Source organism: Bombus vosnesenskii, unplaced genomic scaffold (assembly GCF_011952255.1).
Source record: "Bombus vosnesenskii isolate JDL3184/JDL3185 unplaced genomic scaffold, Bvos_JDL3184-5_v1.1 scf7180000013265, whole genome shotgun sequence".
Taxonomy (NCBI): domain Eukaryota; kingdom Metazoa; phylum Arthropoda; class Insecta; order Hymenoptera; family Apidae; genus Bombus; species Bombus vosnesenskii.
In genome coordinates, this window is record NW_022882925.1 from 9,275,530 (window position 1) to 9,299,869 (window position 24,340).

The 24,340-nt window shown below is 35.3% G+C and overlaps 1 protein-coding gene and 1 pseudogene across 5 annotated transcripts in view; one reads left to right on the forward strand and one right to left on the reverse strand.

Annotated features, from left to right (window-relative positions):
* Window positions 1–1,243: 1,243 nt before the first annotated feature.
* Window positions 1,244–2,042, reverse strand: LOC117242444 (annotated as a pseudogene).
* A 2,027-nt stretch (window positions 2,043–4,069) lies between these two features.
* The window catches only part of LOC117243105 (alpha-catulin), a 71,562-nt gene continuing 51,291 nt past the window's right edge, over window positions 4,070–24,340 (forward strand). For 2 of the 5 annotated variants that reach the window (XM_033510314.1, XM_033510311.1), the window contains exon 1: window positions 4,185–4,271. In XM_033510314.1, the coding sequence (XP_033366205.1) occupies window positions 4,185–4,271 (87 nt within the window). Of the gene's footprint in view, window positions 4,272–15,467; window positions 15,529–22,483; window positions 22,683–24,340 lie in introns of those variants that run through there. The other 3 variants (XM_033510313.1, XM_033510310.1, XM_033510312.1) reach the window with 3 other exon arrangements.

Genomic DNA, 24,340 nt, shown 5'->3' on the forward strand with positions numbered 1-24,340 from the left:
CCGTTTTTTTTTTTGCGAGTGATTCATCGAAAGCTGTCAGATCTTCCAAATTAATTTCTATCCATGATTGACGCAAATTATAATTACGTTTTAAAATATCTCTATATTTGTAATTGGAGTTTCCCTCGTGGAATCGTGTAATAAATTCCATAAACTTCTTCTTCGAATGTTGAAAATTAGTTCGCGTCTTATTAAATTCACCTATCGAGTAGTTATCGAAAAAGAATATTCCTGGGTCATCAAACCCTTCTATTATAACTTGATTTTTTTTTTTTCTTTCGTTCTTTCTCTCTTTTTTTTCTAAAGTAAATCACATTTATCGTCTGGTATATTTTTTGCGGTAATTTCTGTCTGTACATTTTCTTCTTTTCCCTTACTCCCCTTTCTCTTTCTAATGAATTCTTTTTATTCCGTAAAATAGTTTTTGTATATTCAATTTTGTTAAGTGCAGTCCTTATTTCTGATAACTTACTTTTATTAGATAATTCTTGTGAATCTTCTACTACATCTTCCATATCATTTTGAGTGCGGCTTCTACCTTCAGTAAATTTAATATCTTTTGAATTGACTTCTGTCTCTGCAGTTTCTTCTTTTGTATCTTCTTCGAGTTTTCTTTGTTCTGCTAATCCACCCTTCTCATTTTGTAGGATCTTCCTTGTATCTTCATCTTTTTTTACTTCGACTATATCCGATCTCCTAGGTCTGCCTCTATGTTTCGCTTCATCAGTTGCTATTACACCCGTTACTCCAATATCATTTTCTACAGATTTATACCTATCGCTATCACTAGCTGTGTTCGTTAAAAGAACTTCCCTTCGTTGACGAGTATCAGTTGTTTCGTTTTCACTATCTGAAATTGATTTTTGTTTAACACCTCTTTTTTCTTCTTTGGCAAATTTATTTTCTACATTTTCCGATGACTTTTGTTTATTAATTATTTCAGACTTGTCTTCGATTAATTTCGTCTTTAAAGCGCTTCGCAAAATTTTATTTGTGTTTGATTGTCTGGTTTGATTATAAACAATTTCTTCAAATTTTGGCAAAGTAGCAGGCTTTGCACCAACATTATAACGACTGCTCCGTTTACTACTATCTAACGTAGATGGAGATGGACTTTTGTCATCTTTATTCTCTAAAGACTTCTTTTGTGTATTAGCATCTAAATTTCTCGACATAAGATCTGCTGAATTTTTTAATTCTGTAGTGTCACACGCAATTTTCGCTGTCATCATTTGGTCTTCCTCTATAAGCAAATGTTCATTATTGTAAGCATTATCTCTTGTTTTTTGTATGGATTCTAATGATATATTTTGTTCAACGTTGTCTATTGATTTTGTATCATTTTCAGCAGTTGATTTACTAACTGCTTCTAATTCCTTCGTTTCAATTTGGTTTTCTTTATTTGTATCGTCGTCCAAAATATTTCTCATTGAAATATTATCCTTCTTGTTATGATCTTTTTCTGCTTCTCCTAAACTTTCACTTTTTTTGTCGAACCGTTCTTGTAAATTTTGAGTATCTTGTGACGAAGATGGTGACAAATCATTATACAATACTGCAATATCTTCTTTCCTTCGTTTCACAAACTCTTTCTGGTTTTCTGTCGAGATATTTGCATCAAACATCAAGTCTGTTTTAGTGAAAATGTAATCCTGTGAATCGGTGTCGATTGATACTTTCTTTTCACAAGAATTTCCTACATTAGACTGCAATTCTTTTGGAAATTCTTTCAAAACCATCTCTTCATTTTCTACAGTAACGTTTTTCGTCTCCAAGCTTTTCTTCAAACTATTAGAAACTAAACTATCCTGACAACTCCCACTAGTCGCTTCTTTAATAGTGGCCTTTGATACAGTTCTCGTTTGTATTCTTGCTAACTTATCATTTATTGCGATCTCTGCTTCGAGTCGGTTAAATCGTTGCGTGGAAGTCTCGCGTTCCTTCTGCCATGCGTCTAACAAAGCCCTAACCGTTGGGTCTATCCCACTACTAGTTGAAGCGGCGTCGACCATTTCGGTATTACTTTCTTGTGGCGTTGCCATTGTTATACTACTTGTACTGTCTGTGCTATTTGACAAAAGAGTTCAGCGTTCGCTCACCTTGATCGTTTAGCCCGTAGGAAAGGTGCCGTTGCGGTGTTCCTTTGTCGAAACGTCAGAGGTGTCTGCTCTGTTGCAGTGGTCCGTTGATCCTCAATCTTCGAAGTTGACCGTAGCCCGAAATGCGTAATTTCGTTTTCTCGAAGCTGATGGATCCTGGCAGGATCGCCAAAATGTCACGTAATTTTTGGGTTGGTCGGTGAAAATAAAATATAGTCGAGTCGTAACACAACTATTTACTTGGTTTTAATCAACCTTTATTATGAATTCACCAATCACAATGTAACACGCACTGAATTAACATAAATCACAATTCACTCCAACCACGTTATGTAAGACTTAGTTACAACAATACATTAAGTACGCGACTTATAAGAGACCGACATAGATATGTTGACTTTTCTAAGGATACAGAATAAGTCAAGTCTTACTGACGATACTGTGTCTGAGGAAAGCTAGGGGTGGGTGTGTCTAAGGACACGGGACTATCGGATTTGTTGATGACAATTTTGGTTAAGGAAGTGAGGGCAGTAGACACCATCTCCGATTGGATAATAGGACGGTTGGTGGACCAGGAAGGGTTTTAGCCGCCCTCGCGAGAAAGTTGCCAACGGAACATACCAGATGTGGAGAAAACCAACTTTCTAAGCTAACACGTGGTAGACAATAAACGTAAAGGGAAATTTAAGACAGGAAATACTCGCTTGGTCCGAAGGACCTTGACTATAAAAATGCCAAGGCCCCCCTGGTGGGCACTTAAGACTATTGAGGGTGCGCGCCAAGGATATGCAGACATCTGGGTGCCATCCTGTCCGTGTTGTGTGGCCTGGCCTCTGATATGAATTGACGTTACACCTTCTTCTAGAACATTCTAGAACATAGATATACATTGTCGCCTAGTGCCGCCACATTTTTATCTCCATCATCCGCCCATCGGGTTTGAAGTGTGCCGGTCGTGACAATATCACCGTCACCGAATTTCACTTGCAATCAACTCTTCGGTCAAAACACTCCTATATCTTTCACACGCAACACTCGCAAACACTTCAAAAGTTGTTGGACTTCGTACACCTTTTTCTTCCTTAGGTATTCAAGAAGTGAGCCATTAATACCTTTGATTCGGATTATGACCTTCTCAATATATGTATGTTTTCTGTGCCGGGGTACATCACCCCATTTGTTGTTGGACTTATTTGTAACGTTCTTTTTCAGTATCGAGGTAAGAGTATTTATCCAACCGCTTCGTTCTCGGAGTACCGTAATATTTACCCTAACACTTTGTTCTTGGGGTAACACGATATTTACCCTACTACTTCGTTCTTATCTTTTCTCGCTTCATTCGTGTTCTTTCTTAAGTTCACACAATATATCTATAAAAGTGAGAGATCGTAGGTGTAACGACAGACAATACGGTAAATCATACGTATAGGTGTAAGGTGTTGATATATTAATAAAATTTGTATTTTGTCAATGAGATTAGTTTGAAATTTATATTATATATAATATAATATATATTAATATAATATAACATATATTAAAAAAGAGATTTCGAAGCGTTTAATGCAATGCTCCATTTTCATATTTCTGTTAATGGCGCGCAAGCCGTTAACAGATTCAAAACTGCATACCTTCTTTTCGGTATAATCGTTGATTCCTGCTTCGAAAACTTCATCCTCGCTGTATTCTACGCGTACTGTACTTTGTCTTTCTTTCAGTTTTATAGAAAAATTTCGATTTAAAAGCGATTAAAACACAGAGAACTAGGAGCAATAAACGAGCACTATCCAAACGCGGTAACTCCATTAGAACTCGGAAGATGGTGCTACCGTAGCTTCTTGAAACTTGGTTGCATAGTTACACGACGAGAAGTTGCAGGTATATCGCCGTTGCAACTGAATGTCGCTGGCGTCGCCGATTAGCAACGCAACGATTGGCTAGTAATTCGAATAGAGGGGCATCTAGGGAAATAAGTGGAAACGCACGAGTGTTGTGAGAGGGTTGTGTGGACGCACGAGAAGCAAGAGGGGTGCAACGAACCCTCTAGGCTCGGTTCGAGTCTACGGAGCTCGGAGTTGTGTTCGAATCATGGCGACACCCGACCCCGTAGACCCAGCCACCCTAGAGATAAAGACCCGTAGCATAGAACAGACACTACACCCACTAGTAAAGCAGGTAAGACAGTTTATCGGAAACCGGAGAAAAAGAATGTTTGTTTGCTCTAATCACTTGGTTTTTATTTGAGCCGCTTACATTCCTGGCTTTTAACCGCGCTAGGTTAAGGTCTTACCCCGGCTTACCTCGATGCGTTACGTTCTGTTGCACCGTTGCACGGTATTCGGTATCACCTATAGAATAGTCATGCTTGTGTGCGTGTTCATCTATACGTCACTCTGCGTATACGTGTACCATCATACACGTGTAAGAGCGTGTACAAACGCGAACGATGCATGTATTCATAGGTAAGTGAGAGAACCGTGTACACGACAGAGAAAGAGTAGAACTCGTAAGACGTGAGAGAAGGACAAACAAGCGTGCCGGTTGCTCTGAAGAGCGGGATAGATATACATAAAGAGTGTGTATGCGGGGGATTAAATGTTACTTACGACAGAGAACGTGCAGCATTAACCATTCCTGCGATATCGATTTGATCTTAACGGAAGTGCCCTTTTTAGGCCTCCATGGTTTTACTTTCAATAGAAACATCACTGTATTTGACAGTTCTCACGCCGGGCATGTGCTTTCTATCATCCAGCGACCGGGCTGCCACGCGCTCCAACTAACAGATATTTTGGTACTACATACATATACATACTTCTTTCTCTTCTGTCTCTTTCTGTTATCCACCTTTTTTATTCTCACTCTTCTAATCATGGCTACATACATGTCTATATATATATGTATCTATGTATGTATGTGTGTGTGCATATATCGGAAGTCACATGACTTGTGTTTCGTGTCGCGGCGTCAATTTTGAGTTTTCATAAAATTATGACGAATTTTTCGTTGTGTGTAATTGCGGTATGCACCCTATAATTTGTATACATGGTCGTCGGTACACGCTAGGAAGCACACATACAAAATCATTCTATAAAAGTCAAAGCACGTTGGACGAATTTGTGAAAAATTTTAATCGAATGAATTCGATCGGGTTAATGCACAAAACACCGACCATATTATATCACCATGGCAAATATACATTTAGATTAAATTATAATTTCAATAAAACCTAAACATTTGCAAATCTAATCAGTCCAAGTACAAAAACATATTCCGTCAACAACCTGTTTCGTTTTCGATTTTACAAAATAGAAAACGAGAAAAAAAGATAAAGAAAATGCGTAGTACAGTGAAAAATAGAACCAAATATGTTTAACTACAGAGGCCATTTCGTGACAAACTTTAGTCCCGTGATTAATGACACAAACGCCTTTAGTCTCTGTCGATGATTTCTGAAATGAAAAAGGGTCACAAAGATTTTCAGTCGTTTATAATAGTCTCTGCTCATAGCTGTGGAATTGATTCTCTATAAATATCGTGTCTATTCCCTGCAGCAAGTCGGATTGGATAAGATTCTTTAAATTTTCTTATACACTATCAAAATATAACTGTAAATTTAATCAAATCGACAATTTCTTTTAATAACGTTAGATAATTAACAGATTTGGAACTTATATTAATCTAAAAGAAAGACGCCGAACCAAAGGTTTGAAAAATATTATTACAATTTAATCATATTTTGTAAAACAAATATCAAAGGATTACTGCTCCTTTAATCAAATGAAACACAGTTCGTTTTCCTCTTTGAGCATATTTCAAAGGGTACGTGGCTTTAAAAGGACTCTGAATTGACGATAATCTTGTATCGCTGTCATCTGAAATCTTCACCTCTTTATAAGACGAAATAATCAAACATGAATCCCACAATCACTTTGTTCATAAGAAAACAAAGGCAGAAGAGCAAATAAACAGATTCGAGTGAATTTTTTGTATCGAAAATCCATTTAATTTAATAATCAACGGTCTAGTTTTTTTTGCGTTACTTATAGCAGCTTCAGATGGTTGCCTTGGTAGTTCTATACCACGAAAGCTGAATGATTATATTGAGTAGATTCACAAATATCGATGATCGTGAATATATTTAATTATATAGTATTACTATAAAATTTTGTTTAAGAAGATATTGAGTAATTTTAGAAAAATCTATCAGCATCGTTGAACGATTTTTCGATTTCAAAAACTTCCATAGAAAACTTAGACGATTAGGAGCAAAATGCAAAAATGGCGTGTTTAAAAAAACTGATATGTGACAAAATGCTTTATAGGTAGTCAGGTAATAGGAGTGATCGATCGGTCCAATTAACCAACCGCCGTTTGCGGGAGTGTCGCGGTGAAAATTATTTCAAGTCAAAAGGGAGCGAAATATCAGTCGGTCATGAACGACCTTTGTGTCACGTTAAGCGATATTTCCTAATGTTAGTGCACACGTATGATCAAAAGAAACGGGAAATTGGTGTGTATTGGTTAAACCTCTTAGATAGAGAAAGCACGCGAGTGTCTGGTGCATGACACAGAAGGCGATCGTTACGGGCTGCAGCCACTTGTTAGACCTCCGTCTAGCCACCTCCTACCTCTTTCCCTATCTTTCTTCTACTTTTCCCTTTCCCTTTTCTATCCCCTCCTATCCTCTGACAGAGACCTTCGACTTATACTTTTCGTACAGTCTATTCTTCCCATCCGGTGTTAGAGTGGTGGTTGAACTGCAGTTAATATTTTATTGACCATCGCCTACTTTATTCGTTAGTAATCACGATTATTTCCTTTAATGCCCATTCCTTTCTTTCATTTCACTTTCCCCTGCTTATTTCAGGTTTTTCCACGGATCTTCAATCGATCGATCATTATTATAAAATAAATTTCCTTGTTTAATCTTTTTAAGATGATAGTTTGTTGCAATTAATTTTTTAAAAAATCGTCGAATTGTTATGATTTTTCTATTGTCATTCAAATCTAAGAATAAAAGTCATTAAAAGAACTGACAAGTTACAAAGTATGAGAATTCATGAATTTTTGTTGTTATTTCAAAAATAATTATAAAGTAAATTTAAAAATCAAAAGGTAATTATGGGTATGGTATTTTTCACGTCATCGCTATTAAGGAAGGTAAATTAAAGAAAAATTTCTGGAGCACTTCAATTAATCGTAGTTCCACTGTTGAACTCAGGTTTTAATATTATCAATGTGTTAAGATTGAGACTACAGGCTGTCCATCATTCGTGTCAATTGTAAATGCAAATTAGACAATAACTATAGAATAATCTGCCGACTGATACCAACATCGTAAAATTTTAGTTCCATACGAAATATTAAAAGAAATCTTCGACCAATTTTCTTTTTTTATTGTATGTATTACTTCATATAATTCTTATTGTTACGACCGTTCGCGGAGAGACGCGGTCGCGAGGAAAACGCGTCAACGAGAGGCGTAACTTCTCGCTACGATTCGGTGAATCGACGCCGCGAAGTAGTCGTTCCCCTGTTTCGTTTAGGATAACAGAGGTGGTTGATTTGAATATGACACAGTAGTAAGTTATATTTCACCGTTTATTCCACAACTTAGAGCGAGGATAGTTACACTGGTGCGTATGTACGAGATGAGTGACTGAGTGATCTGCGGGTGTGTATACCCGCTCGAAGGATGTTGACCGTTCGAAGGATGCAAAAACAGTACTCTTGGGAGACGATGCTGTCTCGGAGGAAAGCTAAGGATGAGTGTGTCTAGCGCACGGGACCATCGGATTCGTTGATGCCGATGTTATTTAGGAGAGTGAGGGAATAGGCTTCGTTTTAATTGGTTAAACGAAGGGTCTTAACCGCCCTCGAGAGAAAGTGGTTAGTGGGAGGAAAGTTGCAGCGTACGTGACAAAAACTGACTTTCCCTTGTTAAGCCGTGGTAGACAATAGTCTCTAGAAATTCCTCCGATCCAGATGTTTGTTTCGTTTGAAGGACCTTTTCTAGGAAATCTATGTGATTTATGGAAGGTCCTTGAAATCATGGAAGATACGCTGCGAGTATCCGAAGACATCTGGTTGCCATATTGCCAGCGGTGTGTGGCCTCGGCTAGGTAGAGTGTTACGCGACGTAACACCTATGGTTGTATGCTTATTAGTGTTGTTGTACGTTTTTTACCTACAAAATTAAACTATTTTACAACTTCGAAAGATCTTTTTTTTGTAAGTAAGGAATATAACGACAGGTTACTTTTAAGTGGCAGATTTATGAAGTCATTGCAATATGTTTTACTCGACTGATTAGGAAGATAGGATTGAACTTTAAATTATTCAGGTTTATGTTATCTTTCGACATTTTCCCAGAATACTTTGCATACTTTTAATATATTTGAAGTTATTCCACGATATTTATCTTTTCAAATGCTTTTTTCGCGGAATATATTTCAAATCCATTGTAAATGTAAAATTTTATTGTCTGTTATCCTTACTCCTTTTATCCTTGCTTTATTTCGAATTGTTATAAATAATTATATTTACTTTGATGTCTATTACTGTAGTGTAACATTTGCTTATGATTCGTGAACTTCTTACAAAATAATAATTTTATATTTTCTTTAATAACTTTTTTAGTAATTTTATATCTTCTCCCTCTCCTTTTACTTTTATAAAAGTACGTTATAATACTAGGAATATATCGTAGCCTTTATCTGTCAGGTTGTCAGGTAGGAATAAAAAAGAATTTTTAGTGGAGAAGTCGGCGACACATTCGTAAGCCACCAATATCTGGTGAGAATTTCTCGAGTGACACACTCGAACACTTCAATTAACCTCGATCTTCGACCTAACCCCACAGTGACCCATTACTGACACGTTACAATCAGTAACTACGACCACAGCTTCCGCAGTGTCTGTCCATGCTTATATATATATATATACGAGAAACTCGGACAGATAAATGGTACCGTAAAGAGTTAAAACACCTCAAAAGATATTTTGCCAGTATTTCAATAAACTTATTCAACTTGGTCGTAAATCTTCTTAAAATGTTCTTTTACTACGGACATATCTCCTTCATGTTTTCATACATAAATAGAGTTGCTTATGCTTTATATCTTCATCTTTATATGATTTTATGAAACACATTTCCTATTTTTATTCATATAAGAAGATGTATTTAAAATATATCCCGGAATTTTTCAATTGTAAACTCCATTGTCTGTTGTGCTCAAAAAAATTTGGAATAGGAATTTCATAAAAGTCGTTTGCAAAAGACGCAATATAAACACGCATAGGCTTAAAAGTACGATTTACATTTCTGCTTAAAACGGATTCTTAATTTATGTTTCTCATTAAAGGAGTTTTAAAGTGGTGCGTATTAAAGTTAATACTTCGGCCTACTGTCTCTCTCAACAAACCGATTCTGGATTAGGTTCGAATAACGAGAAGCAATTTTCTCGTGCACATACCAAATCCCACTGATCCTAAGCGGTGACTTTGTCGGTAAATTTTCCACTGAAAAATTACTTTTCGTACTTTCGATCGTTCAGATGTTAACGATTGAAGACACTGAAAGACAGAACTTTTCCCGACATGTGTGCGCAGTGAACTGTGATTTACGACCTCAAAAAGCAGTCATTGGCGTTAAGATCCTCGGCAAAGTCACTATAAACCTCAAACGTTTTAGAAAATTTAATAATGATGTATAATACAACGGTAATTAAATGATTTTATTGAAACGATCCCAATTTTGCAAATTTTGTCTATTTCCGAGCATCAAGTGCTCGAATTTTACTTTAAAAAATAATTTATATATAAGTAATACTTTATATATATATATATGTGTATATAATCATAGGAAAATATAATAAATGTAGAAAACGTAGCTATATTATAAGTATACGAATTCCAAATCAATTAAGATTATAGACAGTTAAAGTATATCTTTATTATATATTACATTGTTAATAGAGTTAACTAATAAATTTTAAGCTTCTAGTCAACAAGAGGACTCTTCAGTTTAAGTGTAGTTTCGTCACGTATTGTGCACAATACGTACTTATTTACTTGTTTCGATTTTTAATTTCATCATTAAGCAAAATACCTGCAGATCTGTCATTAGACATTACAATTTTTTACTCTAATTTCTTTCATTTTGCTTATATTGCGCTTACAGCATTTTCATCAAACATCATCATTGATCTTTTTGCATAAAGTTTGAAATTTCCTTAGAGCATTTTACCTTTTGTATTTTGTGATATATTTATGAAAAGTTTAGAATGATGCAATTTAGAATGATAGCAATGATGAAATTGAAATACATAAGAAACTTTCAGTGAGTCCAACTTGAGGCTATGTGCTCAAGAATTTTAATCATTCATTAAAATTCTTCCCACTACTTTCATTACCGCCTCCTGTTTTTTCACGTTCCTGTTGCCCTTGGAGTTTTAACGATTTGTACAGGGTTCCCGTAATATTCAATATGGTGTTCCCATTGAAGAATTACATTAATTTCTAATTAAACCAATAATATCCTTTATTTATACAATATGTCCATAAAGAACAGAATTTATTGCGCGAGATAATTAGTTGATATCAGTGTAGTCTCCTTGTATTTATACTTTGGATCTAATACAATTCTTTAAAGTTTTACGTAAACATCCATCAACAAATAATTCGGAAGTAATATATCTGCTTATGCAACGTACATATTTTTCGTCTGCATGCAAAGCAAACATGTCAGAAGCCATTGAACAAACTAATATTGACCGTCGGTCTATATTATCTATCCAGTGATAGTGAAAGTTTGATTAACGTTTTGCTAAAGCTAAGAAGGGTTAATATCCACCGTATACATTGGACTTCAAATTATTCCATACCCCATTAACATGATAAAATCCTAGTATTATGCCAGAGTTAATTGTCTATATCATGTAATTTAAAACGAAAAGAAAAGATATGCCGATATTTCTGCAATAGTTTCAAAGGAAACGAGTTGTAGCTGTTCACGTGACACATTCCGTATTCATTTGTCTCTTTGTATGGCGAAAGTTTGTACGAAGCAACAACCTGAATTTTCTCAGATAGTCTCCAATACTTTCAATTGTTTTCTTACATATATATAAATTAAATTCAGTTTATCAGATTACCATATATGTATGTCCCTTGTAAAATTGTATTCCAACAAATGCTCATTCGAGCTTTCCGAAACCTACAACGCACATATCGAGTTAACGAAGTTTAAGGAAAATTTGTTTCCCATAAATTAAATACTCGGTTCATTTCTTGTAAGCCGTTTCGATCGCCATTTCATAATCAAAATCAAGATGAAGTTATAAAAAGGTATCTATTCTTTATCTTACATGATTTTGTTTCGCTTAAAAACATCATCAAATGGGAGTAAATCCCATAACTGGAAACATTGAGATCTTTCTTAACCGCCTAGCCACAATAAAAGGCTTTAGACAGAATATAGCATCGCAGCAATTATATTAAAAGCAGTGTAATGCGGTTTTTCGAGCGTGATAGTCCATTAAAAGAAAATGCCACAAATTTCAATCTTCAACGCGCACCACCTCAAAACGTCCATCGTCGTTTCTATCGTCGGTCGTGTTAGATCCAGCACAATAAATTGCACGTATCGGTGACCATTGTACTAGAATGAAAAGTTACCAGCCTTTTCTACTTATTACTACTTATCTTAAATGAATGGCGTATAAGGATTTTATGTCGCACAACGCTTTTGCATGATCTCCAGTCATAACAAAAATAGGGGAACAAATAAACATAAATGAAAGAACATTTCATTATCGCTATTAATCTAAACAAGCAGAGGAAAGATGCTATTAGTAAATTTATAAAGCAGATTACAAATAATCAAAATTGTACTTATTAAGTTCTTTCGTAATAGATATAAATTAACGAAAATATTGGGTTCGAAAAATTTGTAGCACAATTTACATAAAAAATAAAAAGTCACATCTTGAGACAGCCTGCTCCAATCTTTTCTTCTACTTTCTGATAGAAAGAAAAGAATAATAAAAAAAAGAAAGGAGAAATCTAAGCAAGTGACGTGGCTTTGTCGAGAAAGTTCACTGATTTACCGATCGTAATAACGTCTGAGGGAAGATCATTCAATGAAAATCCGAAACGTATTCACGACGTTTCACATTGTCTGGATTTCTGAAGGAGACTGAATCGAGATTGCATAAGTGCGAAGCGTTTGCAACAAAGTTCGTAGGCTGAGAAAATATGGGCCAATCGTAACTGAAGAAGTAAAATCTGTGGAATCTTTGCGTTGTTATCTTTTAATCGATTACGAATTTGACAAATTCAAAATTCACCAATCCAATTATATATATATATTATTATTATCATATATTTTTTATTTTTATATCTCGTATTCGATAATTAATGAAAAGAAAAAGTAATTAAGTTAAGTGTAAAAACGAAATAGAATCGATAGATACGAATCGAGAGCAGAGAAGTACAAGCATCAGTGGTTGAATGTAAACTGTTTCATTTTGTGAACCTAATAGTTCACCTAATAGAACCTAATAGTTTCAAAGTGATACGAGAGTGAGTACCTGACACTGCATCTAATATTAAAACGGAATGTCCAGAAGACATTACGTTAAAGCACCGATACCTTTTGATCAGCTAAATTACAGCATCAACATTTTTCATACAATTTTTACTTCGTTTCTATCGAAACGTTATTTTGATATTAACGTTAAACTAATCTGACCTTTTAGTTGCATTTCAAAGCATTCGAGTATAATATGAATCTCTAGAATCTATATGAATATCTAGAAGAATGTACTATTAAAAACTTAAATTATGACTTTAGACTATTCTTGACTATTATTCTTTTATTCGTCGATATTCGAATTGTTATGATCTCTAGCATGGAATTCAAACAACAAATGATTCTTTCGTATTTGCAAATTCAAATTTGAGTAATTGTTTAAGGATAACAATTTACCACTGAATTTTTGATAAAAACAGATCACAATCAAGTGAATTATACACCTACACATACCGCAACATTCCCCAATTCCGCAATGAAAAAGTTGGCTCTTGTTGGCAATGAAAACGCGAAATACCGAAGAAACGTATAAATTACGAGAGATAAACTGGAACAGACAATGAGGAAAGCATCTGAATAGAGTAAAGAGATCTAAACCGTTGTATAGTTTCTTGGCGAACTGAGAAATATCAAAGTTGTTTGTTTTTCGTTATTTTAATTTCCAAACTGCAGAGATTTCATAATACTCCGCATCAACCGCGCATAAATCAATGACATGCGATAAAACGGTTAAATTTTGCATTTTACATCGTATTTAATATCAAAACCTGCATTTTCTAGTATTCGCTACAATATTCATCTTTCTTACAATCATTCGCATATAATATACGGTAGCAATATTTTATAAATTACGTAGGTATATTAATATTTTACAATATTGTTAACCTCATTTTTCATAAAAAATTAAATTTTAAATGGTGAAGCTCAAATTTGTAACGATTTGCGCTTAATTTTTTTACAAATTTAATAGCGCGGGTAATCTTTATAATTTACAAAATGGAAATCTGGAAATTTTTATGCGAAGTTTGCACAATTTTAATTTTATAGTAACGAGCACAGATTCCTTGGAACAGTGCAAAAGGCGTATCGTTTGTGCTTATATCTTTTGCTTTAATTAAATGTCATTTATCTAATGGTAACTGCCTGTTGAAACATCAAATTGTGGTACCCGTAAAATTAATTTCACATTGGAAACTTCATAAATGTTATAGTATATGAAGTTATGAAATACGGTTGTACGAATTTTTGGATCAGGAAGTTATAATTATTTTAAAATAGTCTTTAGCTCCCTTCTTCACTAAGCAAACTTTTACATCCTCATTTTCACGTCCAACGATAATTCGGCTCCATTTCCTGTGACTAAAATTTCAGTGCAAGAGAAGAAATAAAATTTTGTCGACATTTCCTTTTTCGTAATTACACGGCCGGTATAACTTTACGAGCAATAATGTCTTTTTCAAACTATTTAATCGAAAAAGATTTACTGAAGAATTTTCGTCGATTCCCAAATGATCGTTTAGAATATTTTTCAAGATTTATTTATTGCTTTATTTATTTTTACAAGAGTCAATAGTGTAATCAGAATTTCAAGAACGTAATCCTTTCCTTGGACGTCTTATTTAGGACGACGTTTCTGAAGAACGAAACGGCCTGATTTCTCTTCTGCGTGATAGTGGTGCAATGAATAAGCTATGGAACAAAAGTAAACGAGGAAACAAAGGGATATTGATAAAATGAAGAGAAGGCAACGGAGGGAGAAAAATGTGATTTATCTTACACAATAATAGCAGGTTTGTGTTCGTTGATGACAAACATATCAAACAAAAAAAATGTCAAATTTGATTGTCTCGTTTCGCGAAGTAGGTCGCCTAAGAAAAGAAAACTCGAAACTTTCTTATGTTTCGTTCGTACTTCATACTCTTAGCTCACTTATCAGAACATCATCAGTGCCGGTATAAACTTTGAACGATTCTGGATATACGAGATTTATCCGATGAAATTCATATTCCATTTTTTATCGCGAATAAATTTTCCCCAGACGAGTTGAATTTTGCATTTTCACTCTTCAATTCTTCGAAGCCTTGACCGTTAACGTTTCTTCTCTTTAGATGCAACTTGTTCTTGACTTTGAAAAAAAAATGTTCAGCTGTTTGCTTCTTCGGTATTATTTCTAGCGGAATATTTTAATAGCATTTTACCATGTTAACAGAAAAGAGCACGAGTAAGTGTAAATTGCAAAAATATATTCATGTTTCGGTACATGAAGCAAGTACTAAATGTAAGAATCCTTTTACTACGGCGATTAATATTTTTATAATGAAACTTTCTCGCGACAGCTTCCCTTCATACTTTATTGCCCTCCAGGGAAGACTACTTTATTAGGTATCACATCACTTGTCTCGTATGAAGTATTTAACGTATCTCGAGTGTGTATTTCCACGTAGTAATAATATCGTAAATATTATTCAATGATAACGCGGCAAAGATATACTGGGGTAATATCATTTCACATTATGGCGAATTTCGGAAGGGATATACGACGTTATTTCTGGAGAATGTCGAAATCCTCGTCGCGAAAATAAAATCAAAACTCATGCTCTGTGGCGCAACGCGCCGTGCCGCAACGCGACGCGACGACGGCCAGAAATACCGTACAGGGGAAAATAGCGTCGCTTTTGTTTTTACGCTAGAAAGTAGAACGAACAAGAAATCAGCGCGGCTGCACGAGATCATGATTTTTCACTCAACGTGAATGTACGATATATGTGTTCTAGGCACTTCTTCTCAATCTTCGACAGGCGAATTGAGTTCGTAGGTATAATGGGTTCTTCCATGGTAAGTTTTTAGTGGACATTGTTCCACCGATACATAATCGCTACCTACATGTGGTGTAACACTATTAGAATTATCTAGATGATTAGAGGTATTATCCAATGATGTTGTTTACGTGTACGTATTAGAGAAAGAGAAAGAAAGAAAGGAATAGACAGAAAACCGAATTCAACTGAATATTTCTTTCCAAGCTTTCGCAAAAATTTGTTGCAATACTGTTCTAGATCGATGTAATTAGAGACGAAAAAGAATAACAAAGCATAAATGGTTGGAAATGGTTTGTTACATTGGCATAGAGATCCGTAGAAAGCGTTAATTGTCGATTGTTGTGTATGATTAGAAAAAAGAGGGAGAAAATTGTAACCGTTATATCGCCATATTTGTGTTTTTCTAATATATTATCGAATATTTTTGTTTTCGCTACTTTTGTTCGAGTAGTCTATCTGACGAACGAAGCATGATTTCAATATAAAGCTCGGTTTGCTATACTGTTACGTTATATTACGTTAGAGTTGGAGAGTTTCGAGTATTCACTCGCTAGATGCGTCGGAAGGACAATCGCTTCTTTCGTCGGAGAGATTTCTCGATGCTCCTCGGTGAAGTAGTACAACTTTTAAATATTAATTTCCTCTTTTGTACTCTCAAATTTTATGTCTTTGAAATTTACTTCGACGCAAGTCGTGTCGTAATTGTAAAGTGGCCGAAAATTCTCAATTTTGAAATAGAATTCGTATCATTAACTTTTAATAGTCGTTGTTCGTGTAACGATATTTTTTTCTAACATACCTAGCAGTAATGTCTAACAGTAATATAAAATCAAATTAGAAGAACAGGTATTTGAATTCTCTTGAAAAAAGTTTTCAACTTTTAATTTCTTTTAAGAATATCTTTTCAAAGACATACTCGTAAAAACCCTTAAATTCGATTTTCTTAGTGTAATTTCGTAACTTGATCAAATGGAACTTTTACGTACGTTTTATACTACGTGAAATTGCAATTTTTGACAGAGTTATAACAAATAGCTGAATATCTATTAAATATTCTTCCGACCTAACATCCTGTCGATTCTTATTATTATAATTACTTTTGCGTTCTTTTCTACAACCGTTTTAACTATTTCTTTACTTTCGTTTCTTTGTTACTGTCCTTTCCTTTCCTTTCTTTTCCTTCCTCTTCATTCCTTTCCTTTTCTTTTATTTAGAACATAAGATCTATGTAATAAAGAAGTAAAATTCCGTTAAGAGCACGTCCCGTTTCCAAACGATGTTCCCTCAAATTATCATACAATTCAATGCGTCCATTGTCTTGCTCGAGGGAAATTTCATTATAAAAATTGCTTCTTGTAAAAGACGAAAGCTTTTCCTTTTTGTTCTTCGTACAAATTAGCCAATGCAGTACAGTGGGCAAAAGAGCACTGATCGCAAACAGTAAATTCTTCGAAAAGGATTAAATCGAAGGGTTTTCCTGTGAATAAGTATCTCATTAATTGGCGATTCGAAGTCGTGCTCCATTAATTATTTTCCTAGTGACACATAAAACATCGACTGTATGTGACACATCTGAAGTATGTTATAACTATAAGAAGTCCATAAAAAGGAGCTGCCGTGGCACCGTATAGTATACATATTACATATATGCAGTAGAAATTCGGAAAATGAAAGTGCGAATGCAAAGCTCATAGCTGTTTGTTACCCTGGAAAGTTAATTAAATATTACTCGTAATATTAAGTTGGAACATATGAAATGTTTTTCTCAAATGCAACTTCAATTTATTCGCTTTAAGGTTGATCGACTCACCTCACGTATTATGCATTATTAAAATTGTTAATAAAAGTTCTGAAGATGGCTAACATGACAGTTTACACGTACCTATATAAAACGGTATTAAGTTTATTCCGCACAATATGTACCTTCTTCTTAATCAAGTAAAAGTGATAGGTTAGCCAGCTGTGTAGAATTTCTCGTTTTCTCTCACGTATCGTGCGAAGTGTGTAGGAAAGTATCGCACATAGATTTCCGTGGAAAGACGTTTTCGATGACTTCTTTTAAGGTATTTGCTTTTCCTAATCTTTCATATGGCACGGTACGTACATATATAGTCGATACAGATACATTGGCACTCCATCATCAAAACCAAAATCAAACAAAAACCGACTTCCTACTCCCTACGAGACCTGCAAAGTTCACATCTTCTGATTCATTACTACTCCGAAACATATTTTCTATTTATGTATTTTTTACTATATAATCGAGTAGCAGCTGGATCTAAAATATTAATCCTCGATAGGTGCAAAAAAATTGAATTTCTTGTTATCGTAAAAGAGAAAAGACATTATCGTTTGCGATGAATTACAATAAAAGCATTAGTTTTACGATAGAGTGTTCTCTGAAAACTCTTTTCTTATTTCTCGCGTGCTTCCACAAGTGGAAGAAACCTTCGAGCCGTAAGGCTACCGCAAATATGTACAACAGTCACGTTTCCTGCTTAGTGTTCTTCTTCTGCAAATCGTACTGCTTTTGTCTCATTTTGGCGTTTAGCTTCGCTTTCTTTTCTGAAATTTCTTTACCGGTCCAATTATACAGGATCCATTTTTTCTCTTATCGAAATAACAAACAAGATCCTATAATGAGAACAATACAAAAGTATTGTAACGAAATACATATATTGGAAATTATAAAAGAGAGAAAGAGAAGCTTTGTAAGTGTGAATGTATGATGGAATCTATTTGTATGTGATGTTGTTTTACGGAAGATATTTGATACGTATTTTTTTATTACCTTTTTACATCGAAAAGAAAGAGAATGATAAAAATACGTCATTTCTTAGTTGAACCATTCTTTAAAAGCCGAATAATTTTAGATATATTTTAAAAATCAATTTTTCAAACTAGACAGAAAAAAATGTGTTAAATTTTCAAACACTGCGTCTCGTATGAATCTTGTAACTGCATATGTCCGATCACGCACAATCTCTTTCTACTGAATTGTACAGATTGATTTCCTGTACCAATTTCAAAATGTAAATGAAATTTTGTTTATATCTCTGAATGTGTTATCGTCAAAGAAAATGCTTGAAAAACGTATTATTGTGTATTACGACTTTATAAATTTCTTTTCTCTTTTATTCGTATTTAACTTCAACATGAAATGAGAAAAATAAAAGAAGAAACAGAACGGATTTGGTAATTTATATGGTGACGGTATACACGATTAATTCGTATAATTTAAAGAGACTAGACTTGAATTTTTAGCTTTTTTGCATGTGATTTCTTTTCCCGCCATTCGCAAAATATATTTTTAACTCTACGTCATGTCCCTTCGTATTTCGTTGCGGCGAAATCTCCTTCGCAACAATAAGATCGCTGTTCCATGATTATAATAATATAGCACTTCCTGGTCTTATAGTAATTCCCGTTCTCTAGCAATATTATCTAGCGTTGCTTCATAAAGACGCTTCTTGTATAGAAATTATTAGATAAATTCGCTACTTTTGCTGCTATTTAAAATCCTATTTATCTGTACGGGCAACGATGAGAAAACTCACTGTTATGTTCCGATACTTTCCTACATGGTAGGTACATTTAAATTTAAGAAGCTTTTGAGCGAAGCTGAATGTAAATTAACCAATTTTGGAAAAAAACGTAAAAGGTAGTAATCTCAATCTATTACAAATAGTAATGCGTGAGCGATTTGAAATTGTACATTAGCACGAAAAAAATCGATATTGTTTTGCCAGGAAATGAAGTCAACATATTTCGACCGTTTTAAATAATTGTTAAAATTATACTATATACTATATATACTAGTATATACTACATACCAGTCTGAAAGTTATTCGAGCTTCAAATTGGTCGCAGAACTTTTTAAAAGCTTTATTTAAGTCGTCATCTAGATTAATTCTTTTTCAAACTTGTTTGACTTCCTAAACGATTAAATCATCATCAAACAAGTGCTAGTAATACGCGGACTCGATAATAATTAGTTTGTACGAAAGTCGAGCCAAACAGCGTTAAACGCGCGCTTTCGTTTCATGTTGATATTTTCTTGTTATCCGTATCGCCTATAGAAAATTTGTGATAAGAAAAAATCAGCGAGCAAAATGGTTTATCTTTGGTTGACTCACGCCAGTGGTGCAAAATGCTCTTAATGGTTCGATAATCGAATATCTGTCATCAGATTTTCATCGAACATGTGAAGAACTGCAGCTTCAGATTTACGAGCACGAGTTGCATAAATAAGAATTATGGTTTTGTATAATTTATACGACGATCCCCTGCGCGATGTCGATTAATAAAGATTTTTTGCGACTTTATTGTTCATATTTCCTTTTGGACAAATTGCTTACAGGAATGGTATTAAGAACAGAACGTGCTTAGTCGCATAGAAAATAGCTTATTGTCAAAATTACTTCGCTTCACCGATATACGCAAATGTAATTTTATACAACGTACAACGCCTATCGTATCTCCCGACCAAAAGAAAGAAATATAGGTCGAACCAGCGTTCAGATTTCGGTATTCGGTCCGATCGAAGATTCGAGTGTACCGAAGGCGATATCGAGGTAAAAGATCGATATTGAGAAAAATTAACGACAACCAAGCCTGACTATTGTCGACGAACCAACAAAAGATTCGAAACTGGCGGTGCAAATGTTCCTATCCTCGTTGCCGTCGATCCGTAACCAAGAAATTCCCGCGCTTTTACGCTCGAGTGGGTATTACGGAAAAGAAAAAAGATAATAAAAAAGTGAAAAATAAAAAAATGAGGTAAGATTCCAGTCTATATAATCACGATAGAAACGTTGAACGTGGAAATTTGGTATAGAAAATGGTCGGTGGTGGAGGACGATGGGAAAACGAAGATGAATCCCAGCGACGCAGAAGGGAATCGGCAAACGGAAACTGGAAGAACGATGGAACTGTGAAAATTACGATTTCGCGGGCGAAAGTGCGGGCCTGCCGACGTATTGATTGTCGGTCGGTGGAGAGAGTCAGCGCGCCTGTGCTCCAACGTTTCACGCAGAGACCACGAGAGAAAAGGAGAGAGAACAGAGAGGAAGCGCACCAGTAACGAAGAGAGGAAGCAGCGAGGGCACACGGAGGGCATACGGAGGGTGGAGAAACATCGACAGAGGGAGAGAGGGTATGGAAGAGGGAGAAACACCCTCGCCCCCGTGGTCCTGCTGCCACCGTGTCGGTTTCCAGTCCAGTCTTCCCCTAGGCACTCGACAGGCCGGTGCCTGTTTCTCGAAGCGACACGCGCTCTGTCTGTCGTTCTCGCAGCACACTCGTCAAACACACGACATTCATACATACATACATACATACATACATACATACATACATACATACATACATACATACATGCACACATACGCATATTCTTGGATACGCAGATACAAGCCATACACTCGTGGACACGGCTCTTCTGCACATATGAGTCTACACACGCATAAAACAATTCGCCACGACGCACGGTGTATTTGTATATATGATACATAAAAATATACTCAAACGGAGAGAAAAATATAACATACATAATATAAGGAGAGGAGACGTACGCGGGCGCACACGTAGGAAACACCAACCGCGCAGAGGCACCCACATGTCTACTCACACTGTGTACACGCGTACGCGAGAGACCGTGCCGCACACACGCAACGAGTGGTCATCGTCTTCATCTTTGTCGTTTTTGTCGTCATCGTCACCGCCGACTTCGTTTTCAATTTGTTCCTCATCGTCGTCATCGCCGTTCTCGTCGCTTCGTCCCTCTATATCACACGGCACAGTTACAGAAGGAAACGAACAAAACCAGGCGTTGCACCGTAAAAGAAACGAGGAATAACTGTTTCACGATCGGCTGACGAAGAATTGCGTGGCAAACAGAGATTATGGCCCGTGAAGGGAGTTAAGCCTTGTGCCGGTTTCCTTCCTGCAAAAGAGATTCGCTGCTTCGAAAAATACCAATCGAGACTCCGCAACCTACGATCTTGCATGCGAAACCGTTGTTTAGGGATTCAATAAATAGAGGTTCGAGATTACTTGAAATGTTATCATAGCCGACGGAAGTCGAGGATATTCGACCACTGGTGTCTGACACCATTTCTGAGAAACGAAGAATTCGGTCGGTTATTGTGATCGGCGGGAAATCGATTTGGCAAAACTTGGGCGACTCGCGATATCGTCAATGACTTGGTCGTTTCATCTTGAATCATAGGAGAAAAAGAACGAGGCCTAACCAATGCCCTTCCATTACCATGTGAAAATCTGGTAACCGGTTCACGCTAATCTGGCATCGTGCTATCTAGTGGACGGCAAACTGTTAATACGCAAGAGAAGTTACCAGTGGAAAGTTAGTCCGCTGCGTGTTGCGGATCATGAACCCCGTTTGAAGGGCGACGACAAACTTTAAAAGTGGGGTTCATCGTACCACTCTTCGTCGGAGACAAGTCCTGAGCCTGTGGCAGTAGCCTAAAAACAGTGATCTTCCTGCAGATATACATATATATATATATATGTGTGTGTGTGTGTGTGTGTGTGTATATATACACACATAAACGTCTATTTTTGTTTTTCTTCGGCTCGAAAGCCGGGCCCATTTTTTCCGGAACTGGCCATATTAGCGAAGTAAAGAGATTTTTGTAAAAATTATCGTAATTCTAACGAAGAAGCAGAGAACACACTTGTTAACGAACGACATCACCTGCACCGAGAGAGATTAAATATCTCTATATATAGAAATCTATATATGAATATACATACATATATATATCTGTATATCTATCTATATATATGTATATATGCATATATATAAATGGAAAGCATACATATCTTAACGATGTTGATGATTCATAGTATATTTTGATCATACCGAGAGTAAGATAGAAACAAAGAGTGTGAGTGAGAAAAAGACAGAGAGAAAGAAATTAGCGAGAGAACGACCAGGCAAATCGACAGGAATAATAATAAAAAGAGTTCGTAATATATATAGAAAGATAAAAGTAGATATTAAATCGTAAATAATAAAACAAGGGAAAGAAAGGAGACGAAGATCGAATTGTTCGAGCCTGATCGTCATTTATAATTGCCTACATGCCTGCCGCATTCTATCGACGTGACAGAAGCATGTACGACTGTGACATGATTCCTGATCGTCAGGTATGTTTTACGATAATCTAGTACTTTGCTTTTAATCTGCCGCATCGAAATTTCCATTGTTTCGTGACACGTCAAACAAAGATCGAGTTGTATCGGCGAAGTCTAAGTGGAAATCGTGATAAATCGATAAACATGTGTTTTCAAAAAATATGTCGCAAAGATTGAAACGAAATTATAAGAATCGATAAAGTTTCGAATGCTTCCCGATCGTTTTTAAAAAATAAAAATAGTTACGAGCAATTTTAAGATAAAAGCTAATGCGTCCAAGTACCACACAAGCAAGTGATATTTCTTTTTCAAAGTATTTCATTTTATATTTGAGAGAAACCTTATTTACCTTAATACTTTATTTTCTCTCTTATGAACATAATTACTAGAAACATATATCTTCCATTAACTGTGATCAAAAAATTTTGAATAGCATATAATCGAATAATACTCTAAAGATTGGAGATTACATTAACGAAACAAGCAACAGCATTTTTACTGTCCTTTATGATTTCCACCGATAAAAAGAATCGCAAAAAGGTCATCTCAAATCTCTATAATTAATTCGCGATGGTTATACGATCATTATCATTGCATCTATATCAAACGGTCGCAACACAAAGCAGATCTTTGCGCGAAAGTGCGATGTTTCTTTGTCAACTTAAACTAATATTTTATTTAATAGATTGAAAATAAATAATCTTCGTATTGTTCTTTCCCCAACATAATTAAGTTAAAATATTTTTCGTATGAATTTGAAACCAGCGACAAGTCCAGTAACGATAACGTTTATTTTGGAATGGAACGCGATGATTGATCTAAAAATATAATTCCCTTAAGCGTTTACACAAGAGTGAGAAAACAAGCTAGAATGGTAGAACAGCTTTGAAACCATCGGTTAGGTAAAATTTTCTCGATAAATTCTTGCTGAATCCTCGATACAGTCCACGACTAAACTGAATTATTACATCTGATCATGATTATCGTAACATACGATAAGAAATGAAACTGTTTTGCGAGCAAGAGGAATTCTTTCAATTCGATTATTATGTAGTTTCTTAGGTTTTGTTTCTTTATCAGAAATTTGACATGAAATAAAGGATTAAGACTAGAGGATTACGAGTTCGATTACTCCTTATATATTACATTATATTATATATATTCTCCTTCAGCCCTGTCATTTAGGAAGCAATTTTTCTAAATTGGCTAAAATCTCAGTGACTTGGAGCTCGATTAAAATTTGTTAATCAACATTCCCCTACCGCGATTTCAAAAACAATGTTCCTAATTAATATTTTCGCAAATGCTCTTGCTTTGGATCTTCGGTTTCTATTATTCTTTTAGCCTCCTAGTCTTATTGAAGTTTGGCATTTATCGTAAATTAAATACCAACTGAGAAAATAGACAACTACAAAATAGTATGGTATAAAATGGTATGGCTAATGATAGCAATAGGTAACAATACTTCGTTGAAAATCGATAATAAAAAACAACAAAATTTACGAAGCGATCTACGTAATATATTATATTATATGTAAGTCATACTGATTTTTAAAAATTCTGTGATATTTTCAATTCCGTGAAACTTTCATTCACAAACATTCTATTAGAAATTCTGTATTTTAACGGAAATCTGTTAGACGTATCATAAAGAACATAAAGTATGCGAT